This window comes from Naegleria gruberi (assembly GCF_000004985.1).
Source record: "Naegleria gruberi genomic scaffold NAEGRscaffold_65, whole genome shotgun sequence".
Classification (NCBI taxonomy): domain Eukaryota; phylum Heterolobosea; class Eutetramitea; order Acrasida; family Naegleriidae; genus Naegleria; species Naegleria gruberi.
The window spans coordinates 120,109-132,858 of record NW_003163262.1 but is presented as its reverse complement, the minus strand read 5'-3'; the positions used below and the strand labels follow the sequence as shown (position 1 = coordinate 132,858).

At 32.8% G+C, this 12,750-nt stretch overlaps 7 protein-coding genes across 7 annotated transcripts; 5 read left to right on the top strand and 2 right to left on the bottom strand.

Annotated features, from left to right (window-relative positions):
* Positions 1-404: 404 nt before the first annotated feature.
* NAEGRDRAFT_53169 (uncharacterized protein) lies at positions 405-1,187 on the top strand (the record flags this gene model as incomplete). The annotated part of the gene is made up of 1 exon (XM_002670998.1): positions 405-1,187. The coding sequence occupies one exon, from the start codon at positions 405-407 to the stop codon at positions 1,185-1,187; it is 783 nt and encodes a 260-aa protein (XP_002671044.1).
* A 140-nt stretch (positions 1,188-1,327) lies between these two features.
* On the bottom strand, positions 1,328-1,730 carry NAEGRDRAFT_81668 (uncharacterized protein; the record flags this gene model as incomplete). The annotated part of the gene is made up of 1 exon (XM_002670956.1): positions 1,328-1,730. One exon carries the CDS (start codon positions 1,728-1,730, stop codon positions 1,347-1,349), a length of 384 nt encoding a protein of 127 aa, XP_002671002.1. The 3' UTR covers positions 1,328-1,346.
* A 1,168-nt stretch (positions 1,731-2,898) lies between these two features.
* Positions 2,899-5,072, top strand: NAEGRDRAFT_53167 (uncharacterized protein; the record flags this gene model as incomplete). The annotated part of the gene is made up of 2 exons (XM_002670997.1): positions 2,899-3,299; positions 4,058-5,072. 2 exons carry the CDS (start codon positions 2,899-2,901, stop codon positions 5,070-5,072), a joined length of 1,416 nt encoding a protein of 471 aa, XP_002671043.1.
* Positions 5,073-5,303: 231 nt separating this feature from the next.
* Positions 5,304-6,371, top strand: NAEGRDRAFT_73961 (uncharacterized protein; the record flags this gene model as incomplete). Its single annotated transcript, XM_002670996.1, has 1 exon — positions 5,304-6,371. One exon carries the CDS (start codon positions 5,304-5,306, stop codon positions 6,369-6,371), a length of 1,068 nt encoding a protein of 355 aa, XP_002671042.1.
* Positions 6,372-6,810: 439 nt separating this feature from the next.
* On the top strand, positions 6,811-8,115 carry NAEGRDRAFT_73960 (uncharacterized protein; the record flags this gene model as incomplete). The annotated part of the gene is made up of 1 exon (XM_002670995.1): positions 6,811-8,115. The coding sequence occupies one exon, from the start codon at positions 6,811-6,813 to the stop codon at positions 8,113-8,115; it is 1,305 nt and encodes a 434-aa protein (XP_002671041.1).
* Positions 8,116-8,158: 43 nt separating this feature from the next.
* NAEGRDRAFT_73959 (uncharacterized protein) lies at positions 8,159-8,806 on the bottom strand (the record flags this gene model as incomplete). Its single annotated transcript, XM_002670955.1, has 1 exon — positions 8,159-8,806. One exon carries the CDS (start codon positions 8,804-8,806, stop codon positions 8,159-8,161), a length of 648 nt encoding a protein of 215 aa, XP_002671001.1.
* Positions 8,807-10,307: 1,501 nt separating this feature from the next.
* On the top strand, positions 10,308-12,308 carry NAEGRDRAFT_73958 (uncharacterized protein; the record flags this gene model as incomplete). Its single annotated transcript, XM_002670994.1, has 8 exons — positions 10,308-10,529; positions 10,617-10,619; positions 10,712-10,714; positions 10,755-10,757; positions 10,803-10,805; positions 10,893-10,895; positions 10,944-10,946; positions 11,124-12,308. 8 exons carry the CDS (start codon positions 10,308-10,310, stop codon positions 12,306-12,308), a joined length of 1,425 nt encoding a protein of 474 aa, XP_002671040.1.
* Positions 12,309-12,750: the final 442 nt, after the last annotated feature.

Below are 12,750 nucleotides of genomic sequence, written 5' to 3'. Positions count from 1 at the left end.
CACCAGCAAGTGCCTGTGATTGCAACTTTGTAATACATAAAAAAATTAACCAGAAAAAATGTTCGCTTTCAAGAAGGTTAGTAGCCTATTTGCCGCGTTGTGTGTTTAAACTCTTGTTATTGTTTTAAAATTCTCTATTGTCTCGTTTTGGTCTCGGTGCGAATGATAACATACTTTTTCATCATCTTGTACTCATCTCTTCATCTCTCTCTACATTCTCATCAACATGTAATACGCTCCAAATTTTTATTATGATGAAACAACAATTTGCTCTTTTAAATGATATCATATTTGTTAACGATAATATTATTCCTTCTTGTCTTGTTTAACGACAAATATTAATGTTGATATAACTAATACATTGGAATTTTAAACTACAGTTTGCCACTAATCCAAAGCTCCTTATGGCTGCTACTGGATTATCAGCTGGTAGTTTCCTCGTCTTTAACAATGTGAATAGTGTTGAAGCTTCTGATGGTACTGCTATTCCTCCAGCCCAACCATGGCCACACAAGGAACTCGCTGGTTCTTTCGATGCTGCCTCCATTAGAAGAGGTTATAAAGTTTATAGAGAAATCTGTAGTGCTTGCCACGGTATGAATGAAATTGCTTTCCGTAATCTCAATGTTGCTTTCACTGATGCTGAAATCAAAGTTTTGGCTGCTGCTGTTGATGTTGAAGGTGAACCAGACTCCCAAGGAGAACCAACAACTCGTAAGGCCAAGGCTTTCGATTACATGCAATCACCATACAAAAACGAACAAGCTGCTAGATCTATGAACGGAGGTGCTTTGCCACCAGATTTGTCAGTCATTGTCAAGGGTCGTCCACATAATGAAGATTATATTTTCTCATTGTTGACTGGTTATGAGGATGCTCCTGCTGGTGTTTCTTTGAGAGAAGGTCTCTATTGGAATGCTTACTTCCCAGGTGGTGCTATTGGTATGGCTCCTCCACTCTCTGATGGTGCTATTGAATTCGATGATGGTACTCCAGCTTCAGTTTCACAAATGGCTAAGGACGTCAGTACATATTTGACTTACTGTGCTGCTCCAGATACTGAACCAAGAAAGAAGATGGGTTTGAAGGTTTTGGCTTCATTGTCACTTGTTATTGCTCTCTCATGGGTTCACAAGAGATTCAAGTGGAGTACTATTAAGAATAGAACTGTTATTTTCAGGGAATAATTTAACTTAGGACACATATTCTTCCAAGGTTTTTTGTATTAAAAAAAAGTGAATTTTAAATTTATTTAGATTGAAAAAGCTTGTTGTTGAGCAATTCAAACAATTTTAACAAATGGAGATAAATTTTAGGAGATTTTAAATATTTAATTGTTTATTAATTTATTGTGCAATTTTAGTAAAGTAAACGCCAGCTGCAATAACAACAGCAACAAGACCAACAATAATTGGCATAACTGATGATCCTGATGATGCAGAAGTTGTTGTTGATGATGAAACTTCATCCTTGGCTCCTGATGATTTGTATCCTTCCAATTCACCAACAAGCAATGACTTTAACTTATTTCTGGCATCCTTGCTGTGTCCGACATTTTCAAAAGCTTCACTGGCATCAGCACCAGCGTGTTCGAGCAAAATATCTTCACCACCTGGATGTTCATGTTTATATTCAGTGATTGTGTAAACCTTTCCATCAACAGCAATCCATTGATCCTTGTGATTTTCGTCGTGTTCTTCCAATTCCTTCTTGGTGATAATTCTGGACATTTTTTTTAAATTTAAAAATTGAAGTTTTTTGATGATAGAACGTTCTTGCTTAGAGCGGGACTTAAAACCGATCGTATCCGAATGCCGACTATATTCTACGCGATTGGATAGAAAAACTCCTTGAGGAAGAAGAGTAATAAGGGTAACGTGGTGCAATTATTATTTATTATTGTAATTTGTTTTGTTAACGAGGATGACATCAAACGTTATCTTTGTTCACTGAATTAATTCAGTTTTAAATTTCCCAACCTTAAATCATTGAATGTTATAAAAGAGCCACTCAATCTCCTTGAAATATTGATATCAACCAAATCATGATATTTCATTATATGGACAAGTTGTGGAGCAACAAATTAAAGAATCTTGATTATAATTCAAAGCAAATTTCAAATGCAAACTGTTGAAATGATTAATTTCAATAAATTTCAAGCCTGGTTCCATTCAAGAGTTTAACAAAGTTCAAACTCAAAAGCGACTTTCAGCATCATCACCATCAAAAACATCTAATTAGGTATAACCAAATACTTCATTGTTGACAAAAAGACTACCGTAACATAAAATCAGCTAATGTTGAAAAACCTGTTAAAGTAAAAAAGACTACAGCACCACAGGTTCCCAAGTTGTCTCCAACCTCAGTACTGATGTGGCTCGACGATGCTTAACTTCTCAAATCGGACGGGATGAGGTGCATTCATCGTGATATGGCCGTAGCCATTCAATTACTTAAAATGTGAAATATGTACTATTTCCCCATTGTGCTGGTTATTATTTAAATCGATACCTATCCGAAAGGTATCATCTCTCCAAGAATTCAAATCCAACCCTTCTTTTATCCAAATTTATTGAGATTCCATATTTAAGATTTTCACTATACTTGGCTAAATAAGAGGCATTTTCGCTATTATCCTTAAATATTTCATCAAACAATATAAAAAATGATTAACAAACCTCTTATTCCATTATTAAACATAAATGAAATGTTACATTTTAGTCAACTCCATTTTTACTCAACAACCTTTCCAAATTAACCAGACACTCCTTTTTTGTCAATTTTACATTTGGAAACAAACTATTAGTACTCAAAACACAATCTTTCAAACATATAAATAACCACCTAACAACATCCTCATTCAAATTCAATTCAAACATAAAAAACATCTCAAAAACAATGAACAAATTCATCATTGCTCTCGTGGCAACCTTACTTTTGGCTTCTTGCTTGGTCAACTGTCAATATAGCAACAATTACGGTACTAATTATGGTACATCAGGAGGCGCTGGTTCTAACTATGGAGTCACTGGAGGAAATTACAATCAATATGGACAAAATTCTCAATCCTATTTGAATCAAGTGAATGCAGTCAATTCACAACCATACTCAAGTTATGGATCTTCATATACTGGACCAAGTAGTTATGGAACTAATTATGGAAGTGCTTATTCAATGCCATTCTATGGTGGATACGGAGGATATGGAATTCCATTTTATGGTGGTTATGGAGGTGGTTTTGGATACGGTGGTGGTTTTGGTTATGGTGGTGGATTGGGTTGTGTTGGAGGTGTTAGATGGTGTTAAAGGATCCAAGTTCAGATGTTTTCATCCATATCTCCTTAATTTGGTGTTAATTTTTTTAGTGTTTTAATATATTTCTTGAGAGAATAAAAGTGTTGAAATTTGTAAGAATTTTCTCGTCCTTATTCGATTTTTCGAAATGTGAATATTTTATTATATCTGAACAATTTGCAAATGTTGTAAATGTTGGTACTAACCCAACAAATGTCAACTGTTTGTTAAAATCAAAAAAAAATGTCAACAAACTTTGATGAGATTTTACTAAAAGGCGTCAATTTTATTAGTGAGAAGAATGTAGAAGGACTCAGATGGCTCAAAACTAAACTTTCCAAAGAAATAATTAACAAAGAAATTCGTTCCTTCACCTGTGAAAATTCATACTTTTCCTATTGTCCATTATTTATGCATGCTTGTGTTTCGGATGATTTTGAAATGGCAAAAGTTTTGGCAAGTGTTCCGAATGTGAATGTTAATGTTGGTGTAAGTTTCGAATAATTTTAATTGTGAAAATTTAATTAATTGGTAAATTGTAATCTAGGTTGTAGTTGTAAGTAAATTTTAAAAAATCGGAAATTGGAAAACATGATATTAGCCAGTAAGTTTTTGTTTCGAATAATATTTATCATCAATTAATAGTACACAGTAAGTATTCGATTCTTTCAAAGAAGCTCAATAATCAATAGTGGGATTATTTGTATCCAATTGGAATAGCCGACAATCCATTGATCATCAAACTCATTTCTCTGCATCCTAGTTTCGATCCTCATGATGATGAACTATCCGAAAGAAAACATTACGAAATACTAAACTATACATCTGGAATTTCATTGAAAAAGTTCAATCATGATTCGAATAATCAAATTACTGCCTTTATTCCCTTATTGAAAGTAATGTTTCCAACATTTTTTGAAAATGTCTTTCTGAATGAGAAATTGTTGAGTCAATTGTCAAAATTGGAAAGAGAAGAATTGCAAGTTATTGTGGATGTGCTAATGTATGATAGTATTGAAGTGTTGCCTGATGATTTGGATGAGGAGGAGTCGATTATTTTGGAGAGGAAACTTGCATTACTCTTTCTATTGGATAAAGCTGATGAGAATGAGTTGACTTATTGGAAGAAAATTTTATTCGAAGGTGTTAATTTGGGATATTTGGAAAGTTTTGGTTTTACTGAAAAGGCAAAACAAAAAGTTGCGTATTATATTGAAAATTTCGAATGTGGAATTTATTTGAATAATTTACACAATCTTCTAGTTTCCAATAACTCAATAACTGAATTGGATATTACAGAAAAAGAGGACATTTCTAATCCACTATGGGAATTATTCACCAAAGAATGTGATTCTGACATTGACATTTCAATTACATCAGAAGATGGCCTCACTTCATTCACCGTGAAATGTCACAAAACAATTCTCATGTCAAAAAGCTTATTTTTTGAAGCATTTCTCTCAAGTGAGAATGGTACTTGGAATTCTAGTGAAATCTTTCCATACGAAACTCTTTTCATTATTGAATACATTTACGGAAAGGAACATTTGGAAATTCCCAATCGAAATCTCTTAAACGTCATGAAGAAAGCTCACGAACATGGACTAAATGATTTGATTGAATATTGCACTGAAAAAGTTGAATTTACAAATGAGGAGGAAGCAAGTAAATGGGCAGAACAATTGGAAGATTATTATGAAGAGCCAATTTTTTGCTCAACCATACTTTCTAAATTAGCACAAATTTGCAAATCTGTTCCTTGTAAATATTCATTGTAAAGTTGAAAGAGTTGAGTATTGGAAATTTGTTCTTGTTTTTATTAAAGGTGAAGCAAGATTGGCGTTAATTAAGTTGTTGTAACCTTACAAAAAAACTATTTTTGGAGAGATGGTGAACTTTGCTGTTGTGGAATGAAATAAAATTTCCCACCCTTTCTATTTTCATTTTTCAACCAACAAAAAAAACAAATCAAACAATTATTTAAATAATCTAAAACAATTGATAAGAAAATGTGTACTAATAATAATAATAATAATAATAATACTCTCACTGGTAAATTAATCATGAGAAAGAACAAGGAAGAAAGTATTGAAAAGGTTTTCCAATTAATTAATTTCGGAGGCTTGAATGAATCTGTTAGAGAATTTGTTCAAGATTTACCATCTGCTACTTCTTCTGATGAAGTGTTATTATCCACTTTCAAGATCAAGGCTATTGTTCCATCTTCTGAGAAGAGAAAAACAATTTATATAATTAATAATGAAAATGATTTTTCTGAAATGATGAAATTAATTCAAGAAATTCCACAAGATAAACCAATTCTTTTCAGAGTAATGAAGAAGAAATTGAATCATGAAAAGAAGGAAAGAAAGGAAAAGAAAGAAAGAAAGGTCAAACTTCAATTGACTGAAGAACAATCTCAAAGTCTTTCCGAAAAGAAGCAACAAATTGAATTATTGAAAGATGAAATTAAGATGAAGAAGGAACAAATCATGACTCTAAAATTTGAAATGAAATCTTTGAGAAAGTCATTCCATCCTGTCAATGTTAGCATTGACTCAAATGTTCCATCTACTATTAAGTCATCTCCAAACAAGGAAGAAAGACTTAAACTCAAACTTGAAAAGAAGGAAGAAAAGAAAGCATTTAAATTGGAAAAGAAGTTGATCAAAGCTCAATACAAGCTTGAAAAGATTGCATTGAAGAAGCAAAGAAAGCAACAAGGAAATACTTCTACTCAACCAGAAACTGTTTCAACTACCACAACTTATAGTGAACCAACTGTTCCAATTAACGTACCTATTGTTGAACCAGTAATTGTTACTGTACCACCAGTTCAACAAGTATCAACTGAACCAGTTTCCAACAATGCTGATATTGTCACACCAACTGTTGATGAAAAGCTCTTGTTGAAACTCCAAAAGAAGGAACAAAAGCATGCTTGGAAAATGGAAAAGAAACTTGAAAAGCAAATAATCAAAGCTCAAAGAAAATTGGAAAAACAAGCTCAAAAGCAAGAGAGAAAGGAAAGAAAATTGTTGGAAAAGCAACAAGTTGCCACTCCTTCTCAAAATTAATATTAGTTTAGAATAATTTTAACAACTATCATCAGAGAAGTATTCATCAATCATAATTTCTCCCTCCACATTTGTTGTGTAGTGTCTGAGAGAATGAATTGTGAAATAGATTTTACTGAGATATTTTAATTGCACCAGTCAATCATGATATAGCTGGATTTAAGGATCATGAAACAAATCTAAACAATATCTTGTAAATAACAAAATAAATCAATGTTACACAATTGTATGGCAAGTTTTCTATTTATTGTGAGACTATTGCACATGTTAGATTGTATTTTGTATTCAAATACTGTATCACAACCGTAAACGTTCAATACGGTAGCAGATTTATGAGATATTAGTAAGCTTGTAGCATCGTACAAACAATCATCTCGCAGTTAATATAAACAGGGGCACCATCAAAACACAAAAACAAATATTTCAAAGTGTATCGACGATGAAAAACTCACCGTTTTCATTCACTATTTGTTTGCTTAGCTTTTTCGTCTTGATTGAGGGAATTTGGTGCCTTGATTATGGTGCTAGTTTAGATGATAGTTGGGCCATGCCTGATGGAAACATGTGGAGAAGTCGATATGTTAGAGATGATGCAACATCTACTGTCTATCAAACTGCTCATCTCGGTTGGAGAATTCTCCCACGTTCTGTCGTGATGGATCCATTAAGCAAGCAACTATATGGAATGGCCAATAATATTGCCACTGGAATGGATTTCTTGATTGCTATTGATCTTGTAAATGGAACCTTGTTACCAATCGTTCAATTTCCATCTTCAGAGGAAGGAGAATTAGTTAAGGAGATCTCACCACTGTATCAACAAGAGGGCAATTACTATTTCACAGTGAGAAGAAATCCCAAGACAAATATGGACTTTATTTTGAGAACTTCCGTATTGAATGGTACTCACTTTAGTTTCACAACCTCTAGAAGTTATTCCACTATCTATGGAATGATTCTTGTTAAATCTGGAAGAAATGGAATTGCTGTCGTAAATAATAATCTTCTCATATGTTACAACTCTGATACAGGTGTACAACTTTGGGAACATTACAGAGATTTTAATGGACATGTTAAACTCTTCCTTTTTGAGGATTACATTCACGTATTTTGTAAAGCTTTTGGTTATCAATTTAGTGCTGCAACTGGATCCCTGTGGTATTCGGTTAATGATACGTTCCATGTTGAGGGAAGACAAGAATACTTTGCCTTAACTTATTACGACAATACTCTGGTTGCTACTATTCAAAAAGGACCAAAATCTTACATGATTGTCAATTATAGTGCACGTCGTGTTATGGATACAGGTGGCAAGTCTTCATCTATTGCCTTAATAGATCAATTTGGAGTTCCAATTGATTTGAATGATTGTTCCAACATTGTTTCTACCCCGCAGACGTTTAGTTTTATGTGTAAAGCAAGAAACTCACCACCATTCGTATATAGTTATTCTATTAAGGGAATTCATATTTCAAAATCTTATGAAATTAATTTGAGCTATGTTACTGGAAATAATGCAAAAAATTGTTCGAATCACATTAGTTTGGTAGATGATGAAAAGTTTGCTGTGGTGTGTGATACTGGGATGGTCATCTTCAAAACAGGCGATAGTTCAGTAAGTCCTAGAGTTGAATTCAAGATTCCTATTAATGCTGGAACACAAGTGTTTGCTACTGATAGAAGATTGACTGTTATTTCAACCGAAGACACCAAATCATTTTCACAATCTTTAAAAACTAAATAAAATTTGATTATTCGAAACATAATACAAGGTAATTGTATTGTTACTAGAGCTCTGTAACCATTAATTTCAAAGAACCATTTTCAAGTGAAGATAGAGCTTGAGATGTTGGTGTTTGCTTTAAATTTCGCAAATTTGTTAGACTGATCGTATTTGCATCCATATTTGGAGCAATAATCCATCCAATAGCAGAGTTTTCTGTGTGAATTTCTGATTCATCTTTTCCAGAGTAGAGAACTAATGTTTTGAGCAAATTGAGAGCCTTATCTGGTTGTAGCCTGTCAGTAACAGGATCAGCAATTAAGGTCATGGCACATATTACCAATTGATACTTTTCTTCTTGATGATGTTTTAAATAAAACATTCCATCTGGACATGCTTCATCATATGGTTTTATAAAAGAATTTCTAAAATAATTGTTTGCCAATTGAGTGAACCTATTACCAACTGTGATTTGAAGTGTTATCTTTGAGAGATTTCTATCATGTAGCAAGCTTTTTATGTTGATTGACCATTCTTCCAATTCTAGGTTCAACGTTGAGTTTGTTATACTTTTAAATAGTGGACTTTTTGTAAAGGATTGTCCTTTCAATGATGTACTTTCGTGTAGGAGAAGCATACCCATGAACAATTCAAATTCCTCACCAGTTCCTTTAAACTCATATGACATGAATTGCCACATATCATCAACCATAATTTCGAAACATGGGCAATTGAGTGTTCAATGAATGCTTGTGAATAAGTATAGGAATGATTGGTGCTTTCCAACTCAGAGTCTATTTCTCGAAAATCAAACACGCGATTCTTGTTGAATAATAATCGTAATAGGTGTGTTTTTATATCAATCAATTTAGTTTCATTAAGGAAGGATGTCAGTCTGGATAAACTTTTCATTCTCTTGTATTGAATAACAACATCTAGAGCATCTCTAATAATGGAAAATTTGTCATTTGAATTCACATATGATTTTTGTAATAATTCTCTATGTAAAATGGTTACGTTTTGAGGTGAACCAGAAACAAGTGAGTCAATGCTGTGTTAACTCCTGGCAACAGCCATGGTTGAAGAGTTCCAATAACACGTCTAACCAATTGTCTTCCTTCTCGACTGACATCAAGATTGGCATCTGATATGTTAAATGTTGAGCCAAGAAAAACAGGATTGTTAAATTGTCGATTTTGTTCATAAACAGCATGGAAGAGACCCCCCTTTAGTTGGCCATTGACTTACACCTTTTGTTGGGCATGTTTGAATAATAGGTGAGCTTCATCGAAAGAAAACCCTATCTTGACATGTTGATCTTTCAATTTCTGGTCGAAAAAATCATTCATTCGGTCCAATCTACAATTCCAATCATTCTCGTTGTAATGGTCCACTAGTTTCAGGAAAATTTCTGTTAGCAATAAATCTCCATTATTCCTAACAAATCTGTTTTGATTTGGTAAGGTTTGAATTAAGTGGTGATGTTACTGTTGAAAGTCAATTGGAGTAATGGAGGGAATCTTATCAACCAAAGTACTGACATTAATATTAATAGTCAATGCAAATAGAGAAACTAAATCTGTTGGAGAATGTTTCTCTTTGTCAACTTGATTAAGAAACTCATCAAAAAGTTTTGTACCACCAACAAGATTAATCACAAAGAATGAATGACATCTTTCACGTGTTGGTTTTGCTCGAGTGTTTCTTTATTTTTTTTATTGCTTTTTGATTGAATATAAAGTTGTTGCTGCTGAAAAGTTAACAATTCTCTTCGTTTAAATAGATGTGTTTCGCTAGTTCAATTGGTAGATCAAAATTGATACAGTTTCTTTCCTTTCTATTAATATTCACCAATCAAACAAAATAAATCAAAAAAAATTTGTGAGAATGTTGAAGAGAGTACAGAGAGAATTGCGAGATATTAAACAACTGACACATCCTGGCTTTACTGTCGAACCTAAGAATGACAATGAACTTTCGGAATGGACAGTAACTTTTAAAATTGTTGATGTGAGTTTATTTCGAATAGATTTATCAATTTATTGATCAATGATGAATGAATTATTGGAATTTGAAAGGAGGAGCCATTTGTTTTCACTTTTTCTTTTCCTTCCAATTATCCTTTCCGACAACCATCTCATCCTATTTTCCAACTATTGGTGCAGCCATCCCAATGGAGTCCAGCACTAACAACTATTCGATTGTTTCCACAAATGTACAATGCATTATTGGCTGCCTATTGGGTGAAACAAGGAAATGTGAAAGAATTGAGTCGAATGAAAGATTTACCATCACTTCTTGATGTTTTAATTCCAGAGAAGAATAAGAACTATCCTCCAGCGAGAACTTTGTTGTACATTGCTTGCAAATATGGACAAGTTAAAGTTGTGAAATATTTACTGAAGAGTATGCCATTGGTTGATTATAAGAATGGAGTAAGTAGATTTGTAGATTTGAGATTTTGAATGGTTTTAGGGAGTAAGTAAAGTTTAGCATATACAGTTTCGAATAAGAGATTTTAGGGAGTAAGTATGCTTATTAGTTGTTTTGCAGAGGAATAATTTGATTAGTGTGTAAGTTGATAGTGATCTATTGGAGTTTACTGACGTTTTTATAGTGTGTAAGTATTTCAATTACTTTTCAAATTAATTATTTTAAAGCATGTAAGTTTAATTTCATTTCCACAATGAAGCATTAACAATTAAAAGAATGTAAGTTGATTTCGTAATCGATCATTTCTCAACCATTTCACAGTGTGTATGTATTTATTAAAGATAACCAACTAACTTTTTGAATAGTCAGTAAGTTTTTGAGTGTAAATTATTTGGAATACCATTTATGGTTATTAGTGTGTAAGTTTGTTTGCTAAAAAATCAATATTCACACCAAGAAAGGGAGAAACACCATTTGAAATTGCCAAAACTAATAATTTTACAAAAATTATGAGATTATTAATTGCTCATCACCTAATTAAGGTTTGTTATTTGTAAAAATTTCCAATACTTATAAAAACTCGCATCTACAATTAGAGAAATCACCATGATGTCAGAATATTACTCAGTTCAGGTGTTGAAGCAGAATCATTGGTTGAATTATTGTCAGAAGGGGAGATTGAGCCATTCAGATATTTCATTAACATTTACACTTTGCCAAAACTTGTGGACAATCAATCAGAAATCATCACAAATAATAGCATTCTCAAATATATGTTGGCTCCACAAGCTGATTTAATGCTGAATAGGAAATTGGATGAGTTCAAGTCTCTTGGAGAATATTTTTCATATAATATGTCATATATTTTATCTTGCAGATTGAAGAAAAGAGAAACTCTTTCAACTATCACTTTAAATAGAGCCACAGTCATTGAAGGGGCTGTCATTAACAGAGCCAATAGAACATATCTTGGAAATGGGGCAAATGGAGCTGTATATTCAGTGTTGATGAATAATGTTCCTGTTGCAGAGAAAATTTCTAATAATATTGGAACGAGTGAGATTGAAATTATGAATGGAATTTGTGAACATGATGGTGTTGTAAAATTGTTACATCACTATAATCAAGATGGAATCGAACATTTATTCATGGAAAAGATGGATGATTCATTATCTTCATTTTCAATAACTGAACCAACAATTATTGAACTTGTTCAAATATTATTCTCCCTTGTCAAGGTTTCAGATACAATGAAATATTTACATTCCAAGAATGTGATTCATTATGACATTAAACCAAATAATATTTTGGTGAAAAAGATGAGAATTGATGGAGTTGAGATTATTGATAATGTCAAATTGTCAGATTTTGATGTTTCTCTCACAGTGGACAAACCTGAAACCTATTCCTGCACCACTGCTGGCACATTATATTACATGGCACCAGAATTGAGAAATAAGCAACAAGACACAGTGTTTGTGTTTAGAGCTTTGGATATTTTCAGTTTTGGAGTCACAATGCACACACTCATTTCTGGATATAGACCTGCCAATATGGCAGATGTTTTTGGAAGTTTTATTTCAGTAGTTCAATTGGTGGAGAGGTTCAATTTCCTCACTCAAGAACAAGCTCAAAAGATTCATTTATTGGGAATGAAATGTACACACATTGATCCAAAAGAGAGACCAACTTTTGAAGATATATTTGATGAATTGACTGAGATTACAACTCAAATCTACTTGAAATTTATGGAAAGCACCATGAAGACTACAATTGAATAAGGATAAATATTTGTTGAATTTCTCAAGTCAATTTATTGTGAAATTTTTGTAAAGTAAACATCAGGTCAACAATGGAACTATTGTTAATAATTGACGGTAGCCACCACTGGTCAGTTTGGAACATTCTAAGAACTTGGACGAAACTTCACAAAAAAAATGAACACATAATGAGGGAGAAGATTTTGCATCACACGACAAGATGGTAAGTAAAATCACAATTTAACAATCATAGTTATTTTGCAAAGGTTTTCTTGGGAAGTGGTGGATCAGGAAAAAGTAAGAAATTAAATTACAATATTCTAAAGGATTCGAATATTCTATATTTTAGCAACATTGTTTAATACCTTGCTTGGATTGAACAACCCTACAATTTCCCGTTGCAACACCACAAAATATAATCATCTTCCCTGGTGTTTTAAACTATTCCTATCCGATATAAATC